Source organism: Vanessa cardui, chromosome 21, assembly GCF_905220365.1.
Source record: "Vanessa cardui chromosome 21, ilVanCard2.1, whole genome shotgun sequence".
NCBI lineage: Eukaryota > Metazoa > Arthropoda > Insecta > Lepidoptera > Nymphalidae > Vanessa > Vanessa cardui.
Window position 1 is genome coordinate 11,804,286 of NC_061143.1, and position 24,568 is coordinate 11,828,853.

Below are 24,568 nucleotides of genomic sequence, written 5' to 3' on the forward strand. Positions count from 1 at the left end.
CTAGTTAAGACTAAATTGAAACGAACTTAAATAGTCCTGAATAAACATTTATTTACATAAGAGATGTTAAGTCCTTAAATATACAAAATCATGACCTCTTGGAATGTTGGCAAGAATACTGGCAACATTTTCCTGATGAATAGCAATTCTATAATTTTATTCAATACTTAAATACAATGGATGAATTTTAATCAATTCAAATATTAATTTACAAATATCTGTTTCGAATGTTTATGAATCTATTGAAGCTAATTGAGCGTGAAAAAATCCTTTGTTATGTACGTGGGTGAGAAAAAGTGCTTTAGGCTGATCACATTATTATCAATGGACGGATATAACCTGCTCATTAATATTTATTATTTATACACGAATAAATTTGAGAATGATCAGAGAGTAATTAACTCGAATGTACTAAATGAGCCGAGATGGCCCAGTGGTCAGAAAGCGTGCATCTTGACCGATGATAGACAAGTAGGCACCACTGAATTATCATGAGCTTAATCTGAGCTTATGAATTATCTCGTGCTCGGCGATGAAAGAAAACATCGTGAGGAAATCTGTAATCAAATAAATTCTGCTACATGTGTATTCCACCAACCCGCACTCCTTAAACAGGAGAGGAGATCTTAGCCCAACAATGGGAAGTATTATACTCGTATGTACTAAATATTTCAAATCAGAACAAAGGACTTCTTTTCATTAGAAGCCGAATTGTGTTATAATCAATTCATCCTATATTTTAGATTTTAGTTGCTGATAAAGTTTAATCGTACCGGGAATTCATAAGCTATGTTTTGTCGCTCTAAAACTGATGTTGTATACTCTTGCGTATGAGTAACATACACAAAGAAGTAATCTGCAATGAGAACGTTGTTATATTTACCACAGACTTAGGGCCCTAAACTTCTCTGGTCAATTGTGAAGGAAATTACTCTGTATTACGAGTTTTCAATCAAGTACGACATAAGACAGAAATAATGATACTTAATTTGAAACCATATAAATTAAAATATATAGTATTGTTTGTTTTTTTTATTGCTATGTTGTAGGATTTTTTATAATGCTAAACAACGCTATAAATGTCTATCAAACAATATAACGTTAAAGTTAATAAAAAATACAGTAAATCTTAGTTTTGTTTCCATTTGAGACATTATTACGATCTCACCGGTCTCAGAGAACGAACACGTGGGTCGAGGTCAACGACCCGCTATCGGTCAGTCTGTTCGTTCCTACTACGTCTTGTTACCGTTCCTAGCGGATGGGATGTTACAAGACGAATGTTTAGTTTAATCTTTTTACCATTCAGATGATGGATGAATAAAGATAAATTTATCTTTTATCTTTGTATCAGATTGAAGTACCTATATTTTTTAAATATTTACTGATGCTTTCGTCAAAACTAATTGATTTTGATAAAATAAATACATATGACTATATATTAAAAAAGCATGCAAGCAATTATTCGACACAACATTCTATAGATGATAAAAAAGCGTGGAGTTTAATTTTAATACGTGTTGACTCCCAAGCAGGATATGTTAATTTAAATAATTGTATTTCACTAACATGACTTTGTATTTTTTAAATGTTAAAAAGAGTAACTACCTAGTTTCTCGCTGGTTCTTCCGGTAGAATCTACTTTCCGAACCGGTGATAGCTTCACTTAATTGTAAAATGACGATTCAAATTGCTTGTAAAAGCTTACTTGAATAAAGTTTTACTTACATGATTATATTAATAATAAGCATTATAATGTTGTTAATATGTATGTGTAAATAAATACTGATATTAATTTTATAATGTCCTAAGTCTAAACCAAAAAGACAACCTTTGGATAAAATCTGCCATATAAAAGATCTGCTTATGTGTTGTATGTATAATATAGAAGAAATTTCTTTGCTGTATTGCTTTAATTAACCCCATCTGGATATATACCACCCATCACCTATTCTTCTAGCAAATAGCAATACTTAGTGATGTTGTGTTGAGCTTTAAAGGGTGAATTAGCTAATGTAACTACAGGCTCTTCAAGATCTTCTGTATTAATTCCCAAAAGTCAGTACTAATTTCTATGGTGATGAACGCTTACCATTTTATGACTTATTTACCAATCTACCAACCCATATTAAAAATAGTATATATTATATGATAACTAAAACAAAGCAAATATAATATGAATACACCACAATAAGCAAGTACAACAAAACTTTAATGTAAACTTTACTGGAGTTATTGTTAATCTGAACTACGCACGGTGTATCGTTATTGTTTGAAGAGGAAAGCAAACTATGAACTCATGATAAGACCTGAAACACCGATGATAAACATCTAACGTAACAAAGACAGTTCATTGTAACATATTGCTATCAAAATATTAATTTTCAAGTCAAATACTTAGTTAATACGGCTTTCATCTGTAGCCTGTTGCTATATAATAACTCTTGTGTGCTTGTGAGTTATCTAATAATTCATTTTTTAAATAAGGGCAGTAATAAATGTACTGGTACGGGTGGACATAAGACTTTTTATAAATATTCGTTGCTTTTTTCCGACATTTCATAAAAACCACAATAAGTCATATACCTAAAACTTCCTTATATATGCCGCTGTTTTTTAGTGAAAACCGTATGGAAAACCGTTAATAATTTTTGAGTTTATCTGGAACATACAGACAGACACACGAGGCTGGGGGACTTCGCTTTATATATGTCGAAGCATCAAAATGTGCAGTTAAGATTTTTTTTTTATCTTACACTGGCAACGTCAGTATGACGTAAAACAAAAGCAGCAAATAAGTGATGGAATATCGAAAAAAGGTTATATTACGCATGAGAACGTCTAGACTTATTATTATAATATTTTACATTATGAATATTATCATATTTGATAACGAGTTGATACCTAACTCATTATATATATTATCTATAAGAACTAGGTTATTTTTTATTATGCCCTAAACAAATATTCAAAATAAATCAACTACAAAGATAACCAAATATTTAATTAATGATTCAACAATAAAATTTAATATTTAAATTTATTCATCACAAATTGCGTAATGATGCGAAATTTATAGTCAAATTCTTACAAAATAAAAGACGACTGATTTATTTATGTATTTAATTTTAAAATTTGATTGGATGTCGTCAGTGTGTCACAGACATCTGCCATTTGAAACGTTGCTAAACTACTGCTTACAAAGATGCCGCTGCTATTAATATATCTGTCATATATGGAGATATTTATCTATACTAATATTACGAAGTGGTTAAATTAGCTTGTTATGTAGGTTAGTAATCTCCAGAACTAACGATCCAATACATTTTTTCACTGTTAGATAGGTTTATATAGTATATTATATATTATAAAGTATAAAACAAAGTCGCTTCCCGCTTTCCTTTTATCCATGTGTATGCTTATATCTTTAAAATTACGCAATGTATTTATGTGCTGTTTTGTTTTAATATATAGTGAGAAACTTCATACTTAGGTTAGTTATATATAGTGAGAAACATTGATAATTTTGAAGTTTTTTAATGTGATGTCAAATACATTTGCGCTTACATTTCAAACGCTGACTGGATCCTACGAGATAAATCAAAATATATCTGTTATTTGGATTCGCTGTTCGAATCTACCTCAGTCCCATTCATTGTGCAACAGAACTTAAACGCACCTCCGTTAATGTCACGCTAAGCAAAGGTTTTTAAAGATAACGTTTAGACCTAATTTCACCATACGAGTGGGTGATAAACATGAATTCGACTCGCGTGGGTTTCTTCAGAGTTTTCTTTCAACAAGCACGTGAAAATTAAGTTTTTTTTTAATAGGTTGACGAACGACCATATGGGCCACCTGATGGTAAGTGGTGTCATCACCCATAGACAGTGACGCTGTAAGAAATATTAACTATTTCTTTCATCGTCAATGCGCCACCAACCTTGGGAACTAAGATGCTATGTCCCTTGTGCCTGTAGTTACACTGGCTCACTCACCCCTCAAACCGGAACACAATAATACTGCGTACTGTTGTTTAGCGGTAGAATATCTGATGAGTGAGTGGTACCTACCCAGGCGGGCTTGCACAAAGCCCTACCACGAAGAAACTTACTTATATTAGCAATTTTTAGTAAAGTCTACGTGTTATCATTGAGTCACGTCATTCATAAATTTAGCTCATGAAAAACAGTTCCTTATAAGATTTTAAGTTGTGGCTTAGACCCACGTGCCTCTCATTTTGTTTTTATTTCTGTTAAGACTATTCATCACTGTGCATAGGCTTTGGTTCCTGTAAGAACTGTTAAACATCTTACATCGCCGAAACCCCACCAACTTTGACAACTAAGAAATTGTATCCATTTTGCCTGTAACACTGGCTCACTTACCCTTTAAACCGAACCAAAACAATAGTACAGTACTAGTTGTAATAGTAGAAATGATTTGAACCTACCATCCTCCTGCCCTTATCCCAATATTATTTGGGGTCGGCGCATGTCTTCTCCTTCCATACTTCTCTGTCAGACGTCATCTCACAAGTAACATTCTTTCTAACCATACCCTCTTTCACACAATCCATCCATCGTTTCCTTAGTCATCCTCTACCTCTATATCCGTCCATATCCATGCTCAAGGCTTTTCTCACACAATTTATTCCATTTTATATATGACATACATAAGAATAAAAATATTAAATGTGTACGTATAACCTCAAGGTTTCATAATGTGTCACCGATGACCGGTGCGAGTGGGCGAACCCGAACCTCGTTCGCGAATACCTTTTTTAATGTCGAATTGAGTCATATCGGTTGTCCGTTTGACTTTTACCTCGTTTTGTAACATTACGTATTCATGCAAATGCAAATTGTCAAACGCTCTTAGTAAAGATTAAGGCCTTGTCTAACTATAACTGGAGTCGAGATGGCCCAGTGGTTAGAACGCGTGCATCTTAACCGATGACTGCGGGTTCAAATCCAGGCAATCACCGCTGATTCATGTGCTTAATTTGTCTTTACAACTCATCTCGTGCTCAGCGGTGAAGGAAAACATCGTGAGGAATGTGAACTGCATGTGCCAAATTTAATAGAAATTCTGCCACATGTGTATTCCACCAACCCGCATTGGAACAGCGTGGTGGAATATGTTCCAAACCTTCTCCTCAAAAAGGAGATGAGGTCTTTAGTCCAGCAGTGGGAATTTACAGGTTGTTGTTTGTTATTAACTATAAGTAATTTAGAAATTATATAAACAAACTATTTAAATATAATCTCAATTGAACTATCTTCACTAATATTGTAAATATAAAAGTAATGTTCTCAGTCTATCTCTTTAAACCATTGAACCGAATTTGATGAAACTTCCTATGGTGCTAGCTACTCTTAAAAAGCGAGTGAAATCGCGGGCTGCAAATTTGTCAAAGTCAAAGTCACTAATAACCTCTTTCAATGCAATAACAAAATTGGAATCTAAAATTTTCCCGATATTAAGAAGTTTGAATCACTAATTGTTGTAATAATAATCGATGCTAAGTTTAATAATAATTAATAGCATATTATTTTATTCCAACTTATACAAGTGATAAGCTACCATGGAATTACTACTTGTTACAATCAACAGTATGTTTATATTTATATAAAAGAGTAACTAATAAATATCTCTCGTTAGAATCTACACTCAGAATCAGTAAATAGCATTTGCATTAAATTTGATCTAGTAATATGACAATTTGAAGAGCTCGTAATAGCTTACTATAAAGCATATTAAGATTGTTATAATTAGTTTTTTTAAACGCTATGATCTTGCTACCAATCGATGTAGTAGCATTCCAATACATCGGTTTCAACTGTCATGAATATTACCTTTCCGAGTGTCTTCGGCAATTAGACAACTTAATTGAGGATTTAAAATCGAGTAATTTTATTGACGGTAATAAATATTATTTATGATGACGATAAAATTCTATTACGACATGATATTGCCTTAGTGTCAAGGAAACGCGTCATCGATGATTGCAGTTTTAATTAATTTTATACACGCTAAGAACGTTTGAATCAGGAATCGAACTTGTATTTCAATAATAACTAGCGGCCCGTTCCGCTACGCACGGGTGCAATGCTAATACTAAATATACAACAGAATTTTGTTAGTTTCTATACTATATTGTCCATGTATTATATACAAAAAAACTTCCTCTCATATAGCTCATCTATTAAAAAAAAACGCATCAAAATCCGTTGCGTAATTTTAAAGATCTAAGCATACATAGGGACATACAGCGGTAAGTGGCTTTCTTTTATACTTTGTTGTAACTAGGTACCGAATGTATACCATTTAAACTCTATAGAAAAACTGTCTATATGTATTACGATTTGCCACTTGATGCTTCTCTCGTCTTTACAGTATAATCACCAACTGTCAGCCATCTAAAGTCCTTCCTTAGACTTCTCGATTGATTAAAAAAGGCATCAATTTCGGTTTAGTGCTTTGGCCGTATAATTAGTACAAGAGCTCCTTTTGCATTTATAATGAACTTCAATCTTATTAAAGTACGCACGTCACATGTCCCTTCTGTCATTTCACGATCGTGTCCAGTGCTAACTTGAGCTCAGCTGAGATAATAAGTGATGTAGATGAACTCGGTGGAAGTAGTCACAGTTAATAAAATTCGCAATGCGTCCCGAGTTACGTATAGCGCGTTTAACGAATGTTTTAAGACGCGTAATGCTGTTAAGTGGAAACACTAGGCATTATTATTTTTTAACCAACACATCTATGCAGACTAACATGTCATAAGATTGTTCCTAAATTTTTTTTAATAGTTTAACAAATAAAAATACATACAGACAAATAAACTTTTGATTAACATTGCCTAACAGATCAGCTATATTGTAAAATACTAAACAATAACTACTATTTAAGTTTACCAAACATTTCGCGTCAAGCCCATGCCCAATGTTTTTCTTTTATCCTCTTGTGGTTTGAATCGGCTAATAAAAGACTAAACAGAAAATAGGTTACGTGGTCAGTAGGTGATGCTCAGAACAATTATTGATGCGAATTAATTTATTTTCTGAATCATATTAATTTACGATACATTTTTAACACATAATGAAGGCTATATATATACTTGGATTAAACATAAATGTAATATTTTATTTGTTTCATTGTTAAAAAGTTGTACTGTCTCTTAGAGGAAAATGGATAAAATACAATTTATTCCATTTTATGTTTGACTTTATTATCCACTTGGTTTATATAAATAATTAAATATAATGCAATACAATGAATAAGAGAGATATCCCAGTAGTTTGATTCTAATTGCGGGTTCAAACCCGAAAAAGTGACGTAGACTTTGTTATATGTTCATAATTCACAAAATGATTAATATCGTATATGTCATATTCAAATATAAAAACTAGCTTTAACATTAAATTTCGCTTAAATTATACATAGAAATCTATCACTTAAACCAACCGAGAAACACTTCAAAAGCCTTAATTAATTATATTAATTCGACGCTAGTGAACACCCGTCAATATCTTAATGCAAAATGAAGAAGATCTTCGCCTTATTTAACAGGCGTTACAGATAACATGGGAATAAGTTGTATTTTTAAAAAAATAGTCACGTATCGAGTGAAAGCCTGCTTCGTAACGTGTGACCACCACACAGTCTACTGTTAGAGTGCGGGACATCCAGTCGACAGCTTCTACTATACTTAACAGTGCAACACGTTTTATCGTCCTTGTCTGGTGAGTCTGAGTGTATTACCAAAACTTACTAAGAAATTAGTGGAGATATTTATTTTAAACTGCTATTAATTCCAATGTCTTATCAGACCACGCATGTCTCTGAATTGTCAATAACAACAAAACAAATATTAAATCAAAGATACGTACTTAAAAATCACTATTAATTATCTATATATTTACTGAATCGAATAAAATGCTAGCGTACCTGGAAGATTAAGTGGGCATGTATTAGTATGTCCCAAATTTGAATCGATTGAGTTCAATAAAATTAAAGTAAAACCAAAAAAATTGGCAGAGGCATTTGATCCATACACTAACAATATAACGTAATAAAGTATAGTAGAAATGTCAATTATAGAAAAAATGTTACATTAATTGTATGTAACAGTGCAACAGCATAATTATTTTACAATTCAAATAATTACATTTTTCCATTGCATATAAACATATTGTTTTAAGATTTATCGAAATTCCGAAATTTCCTTGTGCGTCAATCACGTGAAAACTACTGAAACCACTACATACAAAAGCTCTGTCTATGTGTTAAAGTATGTCTGTCTGTTATGCCTGATGACTAACATCGATAAATAATAATAAACCTCCTCAAGTTAACACCCACAATAATCATATAAAATTAGTTTAAAATAAAACGTTACCATCTCTGTAATATAATGGCAAGTTTCAAATAGTCGTAATTAATCAGCTGTTCATCTAACCTTTCTAATTAGAAGTATAAGTCTCACGATTTCGCCACAACGTTATGTCAGAAACGGTGTAATGTATCGCATAATATTACTAGCCATTGTCGAATTACGTTTCTTAAAGTTTTTAAAGAGATAGCTGTATTTGGTGCGAAAAAATACAAGATTTATTTTACTAGACCGTAATGCTACCAGTACCATAAGTGTGTGCTAATCTCATTTCAATTTCAATTGCGTGGATTTAAAATTCAATTGCAGGATTCGAACCACACATACTAATATTTAGAGTTAAATAACAGCGGGAAAAATTAAATTGTATTAAACTTCGTACGTATAAAGTAAGCCTTGTTAATGTGTCTGGAACAAACTCTTTATTTTAATAGAAGGCCGTAAAGAGTCTACAGTCATCAGTGGATACAACACGGAATGTCTTATTTAATTTGTACTATTATAATATTATTTCTAGTTTTAAGTGACAAATTTTAATTTAACAAATTTTAATAAAATAATCAATATTGCCAATAAGACAATGCTGTAACCACCTTACAAAAAAGATTGATACAACACTAAGAATAATTTATCTTTAGTCGACTACAATACCCTTTTGTAGACAGTTTTTAACTTTATTTCAGTGTGTTCTGTTAGTAGGTAGTTACAATAGTTTATTTAATTGATGAAAAGAGTGTTTGTATGCTTAAAATAAAAATAATATCATATAAATTGACATACTATCTGCTTCAATGGTGATTGTTTTCATCCAACACTTTAATGTTTTTCTTCAACGTGTGATGATTTATGATCACAAATTAAGCGTATGAAAATTGTTTACTTGCTTCGGTTTGAACCCACAATCTTTTTGTAGAGTGGACTTTTTTCAATAATGCTGGAAGAAAAGTGTTTGCGAAAAATATTTTTAGTACTATAAATATATGATGTATTCATCTCATTCGTTCGTCAGGCGTATTAAACGAGTTATGATAAGTTACAAATAACTAAATTAGAATAAGAGTTTCCCGCGACACATTTTCCTTTAAAACGTCAATACGTTGTGTATTGCAATGCCATCAATTACCGATATAATTATATTTAGACGTTCACAATTTCATTTATTATCAAGCGGAAAAAGATGACATGTTACACGAGAGTGGCCACAACATATAAATAATGACGGACGAACACGCGAGCATAAGTTGTTCAAACATTATTAATATTAAACCTTTGGTTCCGTTTGGATATTTTTTATTATTGTTTTGCATTCGCCCGAGGTCTTGTTCTCGTGGAATTAAATAACTACGTCTATTTATAGAGGTGGTCTATGGTTTATTCGCCGTTCACACGTTTTACATGTCAACAGTCACACGTTACTATTTTTATAATATTGTTTGGCGGATTGTCCAATTGATGGTAAGTCATCACTGCCCATAGACATTAGCGCCAAAAGGAATTTTAACACCTTACATAGCTAATACTCTACTAACTATGGGTACTAAGATGTTATGTCAAACTGAAATACAATAATATTAAGTACGTATTGTTTACCTATTCAGACATAAATCCCTACCACATTATTATAATATAGACATACATTGTAGGTACACGTGCGTATACAGCGTGATCAGACAACACCATGATTAACAAACATGATTAAAAATTAAAAAAAAAATCATTGCTCAGCAATGCTCGTATGTTTGCAAGACAATTTATTTTAAATAATTTAAACTACATTAAAGAACGTAACACAGAATATACATTTACTTAATATCGTATTGTTTTAATAAATTTCAATGACGTCATACCTGTCTCAAATACGCAAGTCGCGTGCTTAGCTAAAATATATATAAAACAATTCGCAACAACTTGACAATATGATTAACTGTTGTATCATCGTTATTAAAAAAATGATTAGTTATCTTATATAATGTTTGTTATAGACGTGGGCCGGCGTGGGCAGATCGTTGATAAGATACGACTTTTATTAAATAACTATTTTATTGATCGTAGGAATCGATACGGCTCAGGTGAATCAACTACTCAAATCGTAACTGGATTGCGGGTTCAAATCTTGAAATATTCTTGAGCTTATGTTTTGTTTATAAATCATTACTAAGGTAAAGAAAGAATAAGGATAGATAGGATAATATAGCAAATTCAAAGATTATTCAAGAATCTGTTTTTCACAAAACCATTAAATCTTGAAAGCAAAAAAGGCTACACGTGATTTTGTACAAAATTTAAATTTTTCTCATGAACTTTTTCTACTTCCATACTTCTCTGTCAGACGTCATCTCATAAGTAACATTCTTTCTAACCATATCCTCTTTCACACAATCCATCCATCGTTTCCTTGGTCGTCCTCTACCTTTACTTCCATCCACATCCATGCTCAAGGCCTTCCTCGTTTGTGATTGTGAAATAATTGTGAAATAACATCTATCTAATATATTCATATATAGTTGTACCAATACAGTACTGATACAGCTTACCAATTACATTTTTGCAGTGGTATATTGGGTAGTGCAAATATATTCCACCGTCAAGCATTACCTTACACTGTTTCCGGATTTCGATCATGGGGTAATCAGTGGTAGGTAACGTTGGGTGTTGGTGACGTCACGTTGACTATACTAATTTCCTAATGTTTTATTCCACTTGTTGTTCGTCCTACATGCAAAACAAAAATCTCAGCTTCAAAATGCACGACAATTATTATCGATATTCATGAATTAATATGTAATTATATTTATGTACATTAATTGCGGTCAGTAACAATTACTGATTATTTTCAAGGTAATTAAGACTTAACTTGTTCAACCTGTTCTGATGATGTTAATTATCAATAGTTCAATTATTTTAGGTCAGTGATTTGTCTTAGAAAGTGGTGTGCTGAAATTATAGTTATGGCAGAATGTGTATTGATTTTTTTCATTGATTTGGTTATCTATTTCACAAGCGAACCCTAAAGATATAGTCATGACCGTGTAATCGTCTAATCGATCGTTACCGCTCACTAAGTTTGCATTAAAAATGATGCAGTATTAATTACGACGAGGTTTTACTTTCCCCGGTGGAAAAGCGCGAAAGTCAGTGGCTTGTCTCTGTTCAAGTGGAGAACTCGCGTAACTTGCACAGATTATACAGAACGTTGTAACTCGAAATTCGTAAGGAGTTTTTATTTGTTTAATTTAACATGAAAACTTTTTCGATTGAATTCGATTTTTGAAAAGTTTTTTATGGTGGTTTAATTATTACATTATAATGATTAGATAATATTTTCAAATTTGGAATTCCAGTTACGAAATTGGGTTACTACGGGAGCTCGAAAACGGAGATCCGTCCGTTCGAAAATAGACGCGAGTGCCAAGTGTGAACAGTGAATAAGTCCGTGGTTCTATATTTAATGTGTGGAAATTTAGAGCGGCAACGCACTGCAGTTTATATATAACATTGCAGCTGGTTTGAACTTTCGTAGGGCGCTTTCTTATTTGTCTATGAGGTTTGTGCTATATGTTGTTAAATCAATATCAATTAAAATTTTATTTATACTTTCATTTATTAAACGATTCAAAGGTAAAGTTATATGTGTTTGCAAAGTATGAAAAGAATGAAATGTTTATATATTTATCAGTTATTAGCTGTCGCCCGAAGCTTTGCTCGCGTTTTAGGGTGTTAGTTGTGTTAGGCAAAAAAGTGACCTATGTCCTTTTCGGAAGTTCGAGTTTGCTTCAAACCAAATATCCTCAGATACAGTTTATTGAAAGTAGTCGTAGATAGTCTTGAAAGAGAGGCAAGAGAGGAGACAGACAGAGTTTCTCTCACATTTATAATATTGTTGATTAATGCATATTTAAATAAGACTGTGTTAAATAAGATAAATAAAACAAAAGAATGATAAATTAATATGGGTAAGTGTAGGTTGTAACAAATTTTATGGTCAAACAGCAATACTTCTTGTTGTGTTGGTTCAGAGGATGAGTGAGCCAGTAACTAAGGCACCATCGACATAAGACCTTAGTTCTCAAGGTTGTTAGCGCTTTCATGTATTTATCACGGACAATGTCTATGGGCTGTGGTGGTTTTATCAATAACATTAAGGGTGTTTTATTATGGTTTAGGTTGGCGGACGAGCTTATGGGCCACCAGATGAAAAGTGGTCTCTAGCACCCATAGACAATAACGCTGTAAGAAATATTAACTATTCCTTACATCGTCAATGTGCTACCAACCTTGGGAACGAAGATGTTATGTACCTTGTGCCTGAAGTTACACTAGCTCACTCACCCTTCAAACCGGAACACAACACTGAGTACTATTATTTGGCTGTAGAATAACTGATGAGTGGGTGGTACCTACCCAGACGGGCTTGCACAAAGCCCTACCACCAAGGGAAGTGTAAGTGTTATCAATTAAACAATATTGTCTTCGGCTTTCAATAAAAAAAGAGAAATCGTTTATAAAGGCTGTAAATTTATTGACTCCTTATAATTATTTTAACGCCACAGTTAGAATATTTTACCATATTAACACATTCGCTTACGTAAAATCGGTAGTAATTCATATATAAATAGCATACTAAATAGGTAATAAAACGAATTACGAATAATAATTCCATACACAATAGGCTGCTTTCTCTATAAATAGTTTAAACCTCTATATTTACGTACGTATTATTTGCAAAAATATATTGTGTTGAAACTTTATATTTCTTTAATTTGTGTTTAAAATTCATCTCGTGCACGACGGTGAAGGAAAACATCGTGAGGTAACCTGCATGTGTCTAATTTCATCGAAATTCTGTCACATGTGCATTCCACTAACCCGCATTGGAACCGCGTGGTGGAATATATTCCAAACCCTCTCCTTAATGGAAGAGGAGGCCATATCCCAGCAGTGAGTGATTTACAGGCTGTTACTTTACTTTTTTACTTTTTTTTATATTTCTTTAAAAAAAAATCTATAAATATTGTCGTTATCAAACTTAAGTTTATTAAATTATTATACAAATTCCTTATAGTACATACAAATACATAAATATAAGAACGAATAGACTTAAAGAGTAGTTAAAAAATCACACGTAAAAAAGTGTACTAATGTAGTTTTATATGTATTTAGCTTTAGAGAAGTCTTTTGAATACGACATCGCTTATAATAATTTATATATACTAATATTACTATATGTTTTTGTCTGTTGCTTTTCACGGCAAAACTAATGAACCAAACTTGATGAGATTTTACTCCTTTAACCATAAAACATTAAGGACCTTTCCTAAATCGCGAGCAAAGATGTCAGCTACCTATAAAGGAAACAATAAATGAATACACTCAATTTGGTATGGTTCTTTATTCATTCAAAAACAAAAACTTACTTAAACTATGACGGAAGAACAATATGTATATGGAGCTGTTATTACACGCTTAATTATTAAATATTTTTCAATGATATCCTTTTATGTTAGTATTTTACGAATTTAATTACGTCTTATTGTATGAATCATGAAACGAATATATCTTCTCATAAGTATCACCAAATACAATTAACCAAATTGAAAGTTTAAGTTTTATATGGAGCTGTTAACGCTAACTCTGCAATAAATTATGTATGTTTTTCATTTTTATTACCTTCAAAGTTGATTTAAATGTTTTATTTATGTAGGCATGATTTCGTTTTAGTTCGATTGTTTTGATGTTATAAAAGCACATTTATAAAAGTTATATGAAGCTGTTATTACCCCCTTAAATATTATATTTAGAGTACCTGTATATTTATGACAAGCTAATCAGGTGATTTAATAATAAAGCCTTATACGTAACACGCTCATTATTTTAAGATAAAGTTTACTTCTAATATAAGATTACAAAAAAAAACCTTCTTAATGGTTTCATATTTATCTATAATAGGCTCACCCCGACTTCGCACGGGTATTTGATATTTATCGTTATATTATAACCACATTATAAATTGTAGTCTCCGTGTTATGTTGATGTATAACCTATATAACTGTAAAGTTTCATCCAAATCCATACAGTAGGTTTTTCTTGAAAGAGTAACAAACTATATACTATCCAAACTTTCGCATTTATAATATAAGTAGGATCAATAATTTCGTGGTCATATAGTTGTAGTATACACAGATTTGTATTAACATATTCATGAATATTTGATTTAAATTTTGTACAAATTTATATTATCTGTATTATTATGCATTTGTCATCTCGAGTGACACACATCGCAAAAGCGCGGGAAAAGAGAATATAAAAGAATACGCTCGTGAAGACGGTGTGTTTCACAGCGAGCTGATATTTAAATATAATAACTATTTAATCTATTTGGTAAATCGATCTCAAATGAGAACATTAAAATAGATATTCATATATATTGTTTAAAAATAATGATTTTTTTAGTCGATGTCATATATTTCCATATTAAATTCGATGACATCACAGTTCATTTTTGACAGCTGCCATGTTTGACATTTACGGATGCGTTCAGAAAGTGTTTCTCGTGTATAACTAACACATACATACACAAAAGTATTTAAAAACAGAGAGAGTATAAACACAGAGCTGTTATTACGTGTTAAATTATTATTTTTAAATTGACGTGTAATTCGTCACGGAACGAAAATGTCGGTCACACTTCGTACAGTTGTTTAATATTTCGCAACGGCCGCGTACTGACGCGATCTTCATCGTTATTAATGATGTGTAATAAGATGAGTTATATACTACCAAGTTACAATGTTAACGTACAGTACGACGGAACTTAGATGTGGCATCGGCAATATTCGTAAAACCGATCACATCCGAATTGAGTACGCCAATACCAAATATCAACATTTATTTCTCATGCGAATATGATCTTTGCACAAACGTAATAACTTGTAATATCATAAAACCTAATAAATTCGTTAATTTGACATGTCAATTAACATGCACTTGCTTTCTTTGACGCGAGAATCCATAGCAACCACTAGCGTCGAATGGCTCGATAGGGAGCTATTTCTATTGGTCGTGTAAATCGGCAGAAATCGGTTTTATTTTCATTTCATTGCATTTACCGATGCTACATCTAATTTGTGTCGTTCTATACATGACACTAAATTCAAAAGGTATACACAATGTTTGATGGATGGAGGCGAGATGGCCAAGTGGTTAGAACGCGTGCACCTTAACCGGTGATTCCGGGTTCAAACCCAGGCAAGCACCACTGAATGTGCTTGATTTATGTTTATAATTCATCTCGTTCATATATAATTCAACATCGTGAGGAAACCTGCATGTGTCAAATTTTAGAAATTCTGCCACATGTGTATTCCACCATTGGAACAGGGAACTTTCTCATCAAAAGGGAGAGGAGGCTATTAGCCCAGTAGTGGGAAATTTACAGGCTGCTGTTGTTGATGCATTTAAATATAACAGTACTTTTTCAGTTGATAGCATTCTATCGTTATATTTTTTTTGTTAAATTAATAAGTAATATTATTATGACACATAATTCTTATATAACAATAAAAAGTAGTTACGGCTCAAATTCTAATTCGTTTTAAAAATTAAATATTTTTTGTGATGTCGTAACAATACAGTTACGGCACATCGTAGGTACTTAATTGTAAAACTAGATAGGTCTATGTCTAATTCATTATTAACGTAATTTTACACTCAGATTAGATTCTTCTTTTTTTCATAACGGTCGCCTTTTTATGTAGCAAAAAATGGCATCGCAACTTTTTACAGAAATACAAAAAAAACTAATTCAAATGATAAGTACCTTGTTTCGTCTGTCTATTCAATAGTTTATAAATCATAAAGATAACAGTTTCTAAGAAATTACAACTACGTTGAAAATTACTATTCTTCTATGTGTGCAGCCAACTTACAATTACACACACACGCACACGCTTAAACGTTAAAGTTTAATTAAGTATAAAGTTAACATGTTACTTATAATTCCCATCTTTGTTTCCAGACAACAGACAGCGCGGACTTTCTCGCGACGCGGCCGCACACAGCGGCTGTAATACCGGGGAAGCCGGCAGCGAATCCTTTACAGTTCATCAAAGTCGGTCCAGCAGACCTCGGCACGAGGGCAAGGGAACAGCTGAGACGAGCGGAACTCGCGAAGAGGACAGAGCCTGCTCGAATCGAAAGGCAGGAGGACTGGCAGTCGGTGAGACCAAATTTCCTATCTTTAATGTTATTAAGACCTCCTCTGATAGGTGACTCATCCGCCGGATACGCTGACGCCGTAAAATATTTGGTTTAGGGACAAGCGTAAATGTTTCTGAAGCGCTTACGTTGTGGATTTCTAGAATCTGACTAATTTTTTTATGATAACGTTGATTGACAAGCAAACAAACCACCTAATGGTCACCACCATATAGACAATGGCGCTGTAAGAAATGTTAACCAGCCCTCCGCCAATATGCCGCAAATAATGGTAACTAAGATTAGATATTACGTTCTTTGTGTCTGTAATTAGACTGGGTCACTAACCCTTTAAACCGGAACACAACAATACTGAGTACTTATTTCTGTTTGGCGGTAGAATACGTGTTATGTGGGTACCTACCCCGACACGACACAAAGCCCTACCAAGTTTCGCAATTTAATATTACTCCCAGTACATCGACAATAGTGACCTCTATCAACAGTTTATATAAAGAATCATCAATTAGAAAATTAATTAATAATAGCAGCGTATAAATTATCAGATGTAATTATATAATGTCCATAATATATAGGTGTATTACGATTAAAAAATGCAATTATCGGAGCGGAACAAAACAATACTAACACAAAAATAAATATGAAGATAATAATAATTATCAAGTAAATTTAAAAAGAACTGACCCTGAAAACGTTGTACTGTATTTGCTATTAATATTTCCAATTTACGTAACTTTTATTTTCATGATAACATTCTACAAACTATGAAATAAAAAAAGAGAAATAAAATGGTAAAGTCGTTCAAGTTATGGCATAACCAAGGGAAATAGAAACTTATATATGTCACCATAAAATTGTAAATAGATTATAATCACGCAAAATTGTAGAGATTGTGAACGTTTGTACAATTTAAAATAAAACATAAACAATTTCGATATTTCATAATATTTCGATTAGGTTAGAGTTTTTATAATAGAATTAAAGTTTACTTCGATATAATCTATAGAAAAATAACGCGTTTAAATTGTATTTAGTATATTTCGGTTCACAATCTTTCGGCAGTTCACAATCTCGCGAAATAGATTATAATCTAACGTTTTTTACAATTTTCTGGTGACATTTAAGACATAAGATAGATACAGAATCATAATCAAATATCAATGAAATTGAGCTCTAAAATTTATGTCAGGGATTTTTTCACTTGAAATTCCAAAAAGTTATATTAAATCAGCAACATTGTTGATTCATTAAAACAGATAAACAAATAATTACTGAACGGAAATACGTTTAAGATTTTCGGTCTTTCTAAAGTACGAGCAGTATGCGAAATACGAAGGCATGGCTGCAAAAAGTCCAAATTAACGAATAAGCTCAATCACCAAAGCCCAAGACCGGATAAAAGTTTTTAATGAAATTACGTATAGCGAGCGTTGTTTTCACTTTTTATGTAGAATCAACGAATAGTCGATACGAACGGAAACACGCGGCGTGCCACGGCGGCGCTTACGGGCCCCGGCACTTCCGGCGACGGCGATTCCAGAGATGCACCCGTTTATAGCAGTCGTTAAAATGTCTCGAATGTTCGACAGATAATTGAATCGTTACCCTGGAATAGTTACCATGTTTTGAATATTTCATAATTGCCGTGAGATAGTTCATCTGTTGCGTACTCGTAGATCGAAGAATCTAGACGAGAATTAATAAGACGAGCGCTTCTGAGTTCAGTTTTTATATAAATTCTAATATTATAGATGCGAAACTATGTCTGTATGTGTGCTACTAAACAACTCAACTGTATTTGTTGAAATTTTGTATTATTGTTAACACTGAAGACGATATGCGTTTTAATATCTTATTGTGGCTATATATACTTACACGACTAAACGTAAAGCTGAAACATTGAGATGTAGATTCTACCATGAACCGGTGAGAAACTGAATGGTTACTCGTTCACTAATCAAATATAGAGAGATATTTCTGTATTTGATTCCATTGAACGTAGTTGATAAGCTACGTTCAATGGAATCTATTTATCAACAAACGCTCCTCTTATTAATTAATAATTTGATATAGATTATTATCTTATATGTATATGATAAAAGAGTGCCTGTGACTTTGTTACAAATGATAATTACAAAGATATTTTACCATCACAAGATCACAGTGTAATCATCTGCCAAATCAATCAGGACTTTAAATCGTCTGCCCTGGAATAAATGTCGAGGGAAACAATTTCACCGAATTCCTCAAACAACAGTCATATTTATCAATAATTTATGCTCCATAAATTCTTACTGTAACACTAAATACCAACCAATAAATCATGAACGAATCGAAAACATCCGCAGTTTGAAAATATTCCGCGTAATCGATATTATTTTCATGACAAAAATGTTTTGATATAATGCGTCACACATTTTGATGATGATGTCATTATTATTTTTTTAGTAAATTAATCAAAGTCAAAGTCAAAAGTCAAAAACCTTTATTCAAAATAGAAGTGTTTACACTTTCTTATTGATTGTCGATAATCTACCACCGGTTCGGAATATAATACCTCAGACTTGAGAAGAACCGGCGAAAGAAACTCAGCGGGATATTTTTTTTTTTTTATAATGTCAATTTATAATTTACAACAATAATTAATATAGTCATATTCTTTTTATGTTATTTTAAGAAGACTAACAAGTTAATGAGCCCTTTGATCGTGATTGGTCATTGCCCATGTACCTTGGGTTACCGGTTACAGGTTTAAGGCACTATTCAATCTGTCAATACGTCGATAACCATCAAAGATGTCTCTTGTCCTTGTAATTTCAGTCACTTGAAACCAGATCACAACAATATTAGCATTTTTGTTGTCTATACAACGTATGTCTGTTTGATACCAATGCTTTAAACATTTAAACGATTGAATCAATGGCGTTCTAAGGGTTGGTTAAAATTTGTTATGGTGACAGACTTAAACATTGGGTCTATGGGCCGTGAGATACACAAAACAGGTGGTCTATTTATCCGCCCTCCTTGCAAGTAAATAATATATAATGTAAATTATACATAAGATAATTATGGTTGTAAATTTTTAACGGATACATACTCAATACCATATATCGTCACATTGATAGACGTCAGAAAGATAGCTTAAACGAATTTCTCGCTATCAAAAAACTTCAAATTTTATGATGCGTTAATCCAGAAAGATTAAAGAGTTTCGGCGCTATAGTTACAAATGGGCATTTAAGTGTTTCATGTGAAACAACTCGAATACAACAGGTACAAAAGTAAAACTAAAATATCAAAAGTAATGACCGCAAGTACACTCTATCGTAATACCTAAACAAACCCCAATAGAAGACCCATTCGGCTAAAATATAGTCAGTCGTAAGGTAAAAAAATATATTTGCAAACAAGCGATTGACCTAAATGCCAACTTTCCGTGAAAACCTTGTACGGCATAGACCGCAAGTTTGCCTCGCTTAAAATGGCACGCAGTACACCTAGCGTTGCAATTTATTTAAACGTAAACGAACCCATGTTTGCTTGTGTACATAATTAAGGTTAACTCTTCAAAGACGATTAATAGTGATCTTTTTAGATTGTACCGATGAAGGAAGTGAAATGCAAATAAGTTTTCTAATCATTAGAAACCAAACATGTATAGTAAAAGTATGATATTTTCATAGTATCATTATTTAAAAATATATATGACAAATGTAAATATTAAATCTGTTTCAAATATAAACTCCTTGTTGGATTAGGCAGTATTATTATCGCCTTTTACTAAATTATCGCTGACAATTTTGAATTAAAAAAAAACTGCGCACGCGATCTGACATGTGTTGAGTGTTATCTCGAATGCAACATTCCTTGAATAGGAAATTGAAACATCGTTACTAGATAATGAGACTATTTATCGATCTCTGGTAGCAATTGTGGCGATATTAGCCGTCTTGACTTCAAACTTGTTATTACTGATGCTCGAGGAAGGAAAACTAATAATCGTTTAAACTTATGGCTTTTTAATACCGATAATTCCAGCTATTTCAAAATGCGTACAGAAGTTCATGAATAATTATTGTTGTTGAAATTATATTCGTTTTTCGTTTGGAGAAAGAAAGGCAGATGAGTATGAGTGGAGTCATTGTTACCTTTTTAAAATGAAAAGACGACCTCCGTGATCGAGTAGTGTGTACCAGTTTTCATGGGTACGCCGCTCAAAAGTCCAAGGTTCAACTCCCGGCCGAATCGATGTAAAAAAGCTCATTCGTTTTCAATGTTATCTTGGGTCTGGGTGTTTGTGGTGCCGTCGTTACTTCTGATTTTCCATAACACAAGTGCTTCAGCTACTTTGGGATCAGATTAATGTAACTACTATGGACCATATTTAAGAATGTTTGATATATCAGTATTGTATATTTATTCTGAAATCTCCACAATCGAATTTGTAGTTCGGTTCGGAGTAGTAGTAGATTGTCATGAAATTGACTCACACTCGTTGACAATGCCCTAAAATTTTTTATCGATAGAACATTGAACGTCATTCTTTAATTTATGTTTTCATACTTTGTTTTGTGTTTCATCAGAACTTGGACAACTGGAAATCATCGCGACGGAAGCGCGTGGAACACATCATAGAGCGGTGCGTGGAGGTGCGACGCTTCGAGAACGAGACGCACCAGCCGAGAGGCAAATCTAAGACGTTTAACGAGATGCTGGAAGAACGGTACGTACTTATATATAGATAGTAATTAGTTCAGACAACAACGACAGTATAAGCATAATTTCCCACAGCTGGGTTAAAACCTCCTCTCCCTTTGAGGAGAAAGTTTGGAACATTCCACCACGCTGTTCCAATGCGGGTTAGTGGGATATACTTGTGACAGAATTTCATTATATCATATATGATTTCGTAATTTCATTATATCTGAACGCCTTCTAACCACTGAGCCATCTCGGCTCCGTTCAATAAAGAATAATAATTCAATTGAATTAGTGACTTTGTAAATTATACTCTTATCAATTGAAGTGAGATAGATATAGATAAATTAAGTTGTAGTAACCAAGCTCCTTTTACAAGTTCATTTTAATTTGGTTGTATCTTGGGACATATATGAACATTTTTTTAAATGATGATATTGTTCTGACTGGTTTCTGACCGGTGGCCAATCTTAAGGGAGACCAGTCATCAACACGAAACATATTATAGTGAAGAAATTCAGGCTCTCTCTGTTCTCTCCCTCTCTCTCTTTTACTCATATTTCGATGAGACGGCAAATTCGAATCGATCGGAAAGACTTCAGCACCAACGTACTTACGTGCTGTCTGAGGCGAAAGAATGTAAACAATTTCAACTTCCATATTTCGGACTGTTACTCATATTTTTCATTCGAATCCAATTCAACTTTAACGTTGTCTAAATTATATTTTACAGAGATGAATCAAAATAATCGAGTTACACAATATTTCAAAGAGTCTTGCACCAATACATCCAATTTAATCGAAACGTCCTTAATTACCTGAACTGCGCCAAGCTCGCAGATAGTTTATAGTAAATCAATCATTTATGCAACTCGCCCTGTTATTACGTAGGCATTGCATTATCCCATTAGCGATCAACCATGCCTTGTAATTTGATACGTTTTTTGTAAACCCTGACGAACATTTGTAATACTGGTAAACTAATTTAAACGCCTTTGTGTGTGACTTTATTGTCTGTCTTGCTCAATGCGAGGCATCAATACTTGAGCTCTTGTGTTCCGGTAAGTAGATTACACGGATATAGCATCTTAGATGAATTAAATACGGCTTATTATTTTTGTTACGACAGTTGGACACTGTGTCCATGATTCGACATCTAAGCGCCAAAGGCACATCTGCCCTAAAAAAAGTATGATAGTATGCCGTTTCATAAATGTCATTTGTAAAAACTACATTGGTAAAGAAGGCATATTATTGAATACTAGATTATACAGACGATAAAAAAGCGTCGAATTAATATATGTTGACAAGCAGGATATATTACATACATATATTTTATTTTGTATTTAACTAACATGACTGTATTTTCAAATGGTGAAAAAGAATAACTACTGAGTTTCTTGCCGGTTCTTCTCGGTAGAATCTACTTTCCGAACCGGTAGCTTCACTTTAAAGTTTGTTAAATGTCAATTCAAAAGTGCTTGTAACAGCCTACTTGAATAAAGTAAAATTTGATTTGATTACATAAAAAATAGCATTTTCATTTTTATTTTGCTATTATGTTATGAATTGGAATGTGGAATCGAATTATAGTCACGGTTGATTTATGAATGTAGATAAAAATTGTGTCGAGACCGTCACTAAGTGCCAAAGATTAAAAAGTTTAAAACCTTTACAATATAAAAAGAAATTCAATTAAATGGAACAATATACATTAATTCAACAGTTGAATTTGAACAAACTGTTTACATGACGTTTAAAGTAAAACCTCTTTGTTACATTAATTTATATCGTATCATTTTTAAGTTTCTAAAGAATGAGTTAACGTAAGATTGCGAGCGTAACTCGAATGTCCCTAAAGGAAATCAACTTTCGTTCGTCACGAGCGAGTTGGCCGGTGTCGGTTACGTCCGTCGCGCTCAGTGGCCGCACCACGAATGATCGGGTTACACTCACATCACAAGCACGGCGCATTCAGCCAGCTGTTGCTCCACTACTTATCTAAGGCGTATGGTGTTTCGTGGAAAGTTTAATATTAAATTATCCGTTTATTGTACTGCCTATATAATATATGAGTCGATGTCCCAGTGGTTAGAACGCGTGCATCTTAACCGATGATTGCGGGTTCAAACCCAGGCAAGCACCACTGATTCATGTGCTTAATTGGTCTTTATAATTCATCTCGTACTCGGCGGTGAAGGAAAACATCGTAAGGAAACCTGCATGTGACAAATTTCATAGAAATTCTGCCACATGTGTATTCCACCAACCCGCATTGGAACAGCGTGGTGGAATATGTTCCAAACCTTCTCCTCTACGAGAAAGGAGGCCTTTAGCCCAGCAGTGGGAATTTACAGGCTGTTGTTGTTGTTGTACTGCCTATTAGCAATAACTGCACTCATGAGCAGTACATGTTATTGTACAGTCACATTCTAAATGCGAAAGTACTGTCTGTCTGTCAGTTATTCTTTCGAGTGCTCTGTCACGGCTAAACCATTAAACCGAATTTGATAAAATTGTCATTTTCTACTTTTTCATGCTTAACAACTACCAAGCATTTCCTATTGCGAGCGACAACTATTTGAAAATAAATCTTCTCACATAAACTTAATGAATTCGTTTGAGTTGAATCGTGAATTTGTATTGAGTTATTATTAAACTAATTTTCAAATTTATGTATCTGTCGTGCTGTTTAGGCTTCCTCTGAGTATGTACCCAATAATCACTTGTTTTACCGCTTTACATTAATACTCAACATTGTTGTATTTTGTTTTGACAGAACTCAGTGTAATTAGTCGTAAGTGACATAAAAATTCTATGCCTTGTGGCATAATTATGAAGTAGGGAATGGTCAATATTTCTTTAGCATCTGAGCTGCTAGCAGCTGACGAGCACATACTATTACTTGGGATATGTTAATCCACTTACCGACTATTAATTTAAAACTTTCTATTCCCATACATATCTTAAACATCCAAGTGAAGATGTAAATTAGGACGAGTCACATAAAACAATATAACAGACGAGATGAGCTAGAGATTTAATAATTACGGCCGTTAATCCGACAAATTAAACGTTGCCAAATTAATCTCGGCAAATACACCGTTGTCGTTTTAAACAAATCTTTATATAACGTCGGTTTGAATCGAGTGAAAGTTGTAATTGAATAAAACGATTCAAACGCGTGATGTGAGTCGCTTGTAGGCTTAGGGTTGCCATTTTAAAAACTATTTAACAAGGCAACAAAGTGTAAGA

At 33.0% G+C, this 24,568-nt stretch overlaps 1 protein-coding gene across 5 annotated transcripts in view; it reads left to right on the top strand.

The window, feature by feature from the left end:
- Positions 1–24,568, top strand: part of LOC124538838 — a 160,264-nt gene that overhangs the window by 93,822 nt on the left and 41,874 nt on the right. For 4 of the 5 annotated variants that reach the window (XM_047116062.1, XM_047116064.1, XM_047116065.1 and 1 more), the window contains 2 exons: positions 16,416–16,616; positions 21,199–21,338. In XM_047116062.1, coding sequence (XP_046972018.1) covers positions 16,416–16,616; positions 21,199–21,338 — 341 coding nt within the window. Of the gene's footprint in view, positions 1–11,503; positions 11,611–11,742; positions 11,946–16,415; positions 16,617–21,198; positions 21,339–24,568 lie in introns of those variants that run through there. The other variant, XM_047116067.1, reaches the window with a different exon arrangement.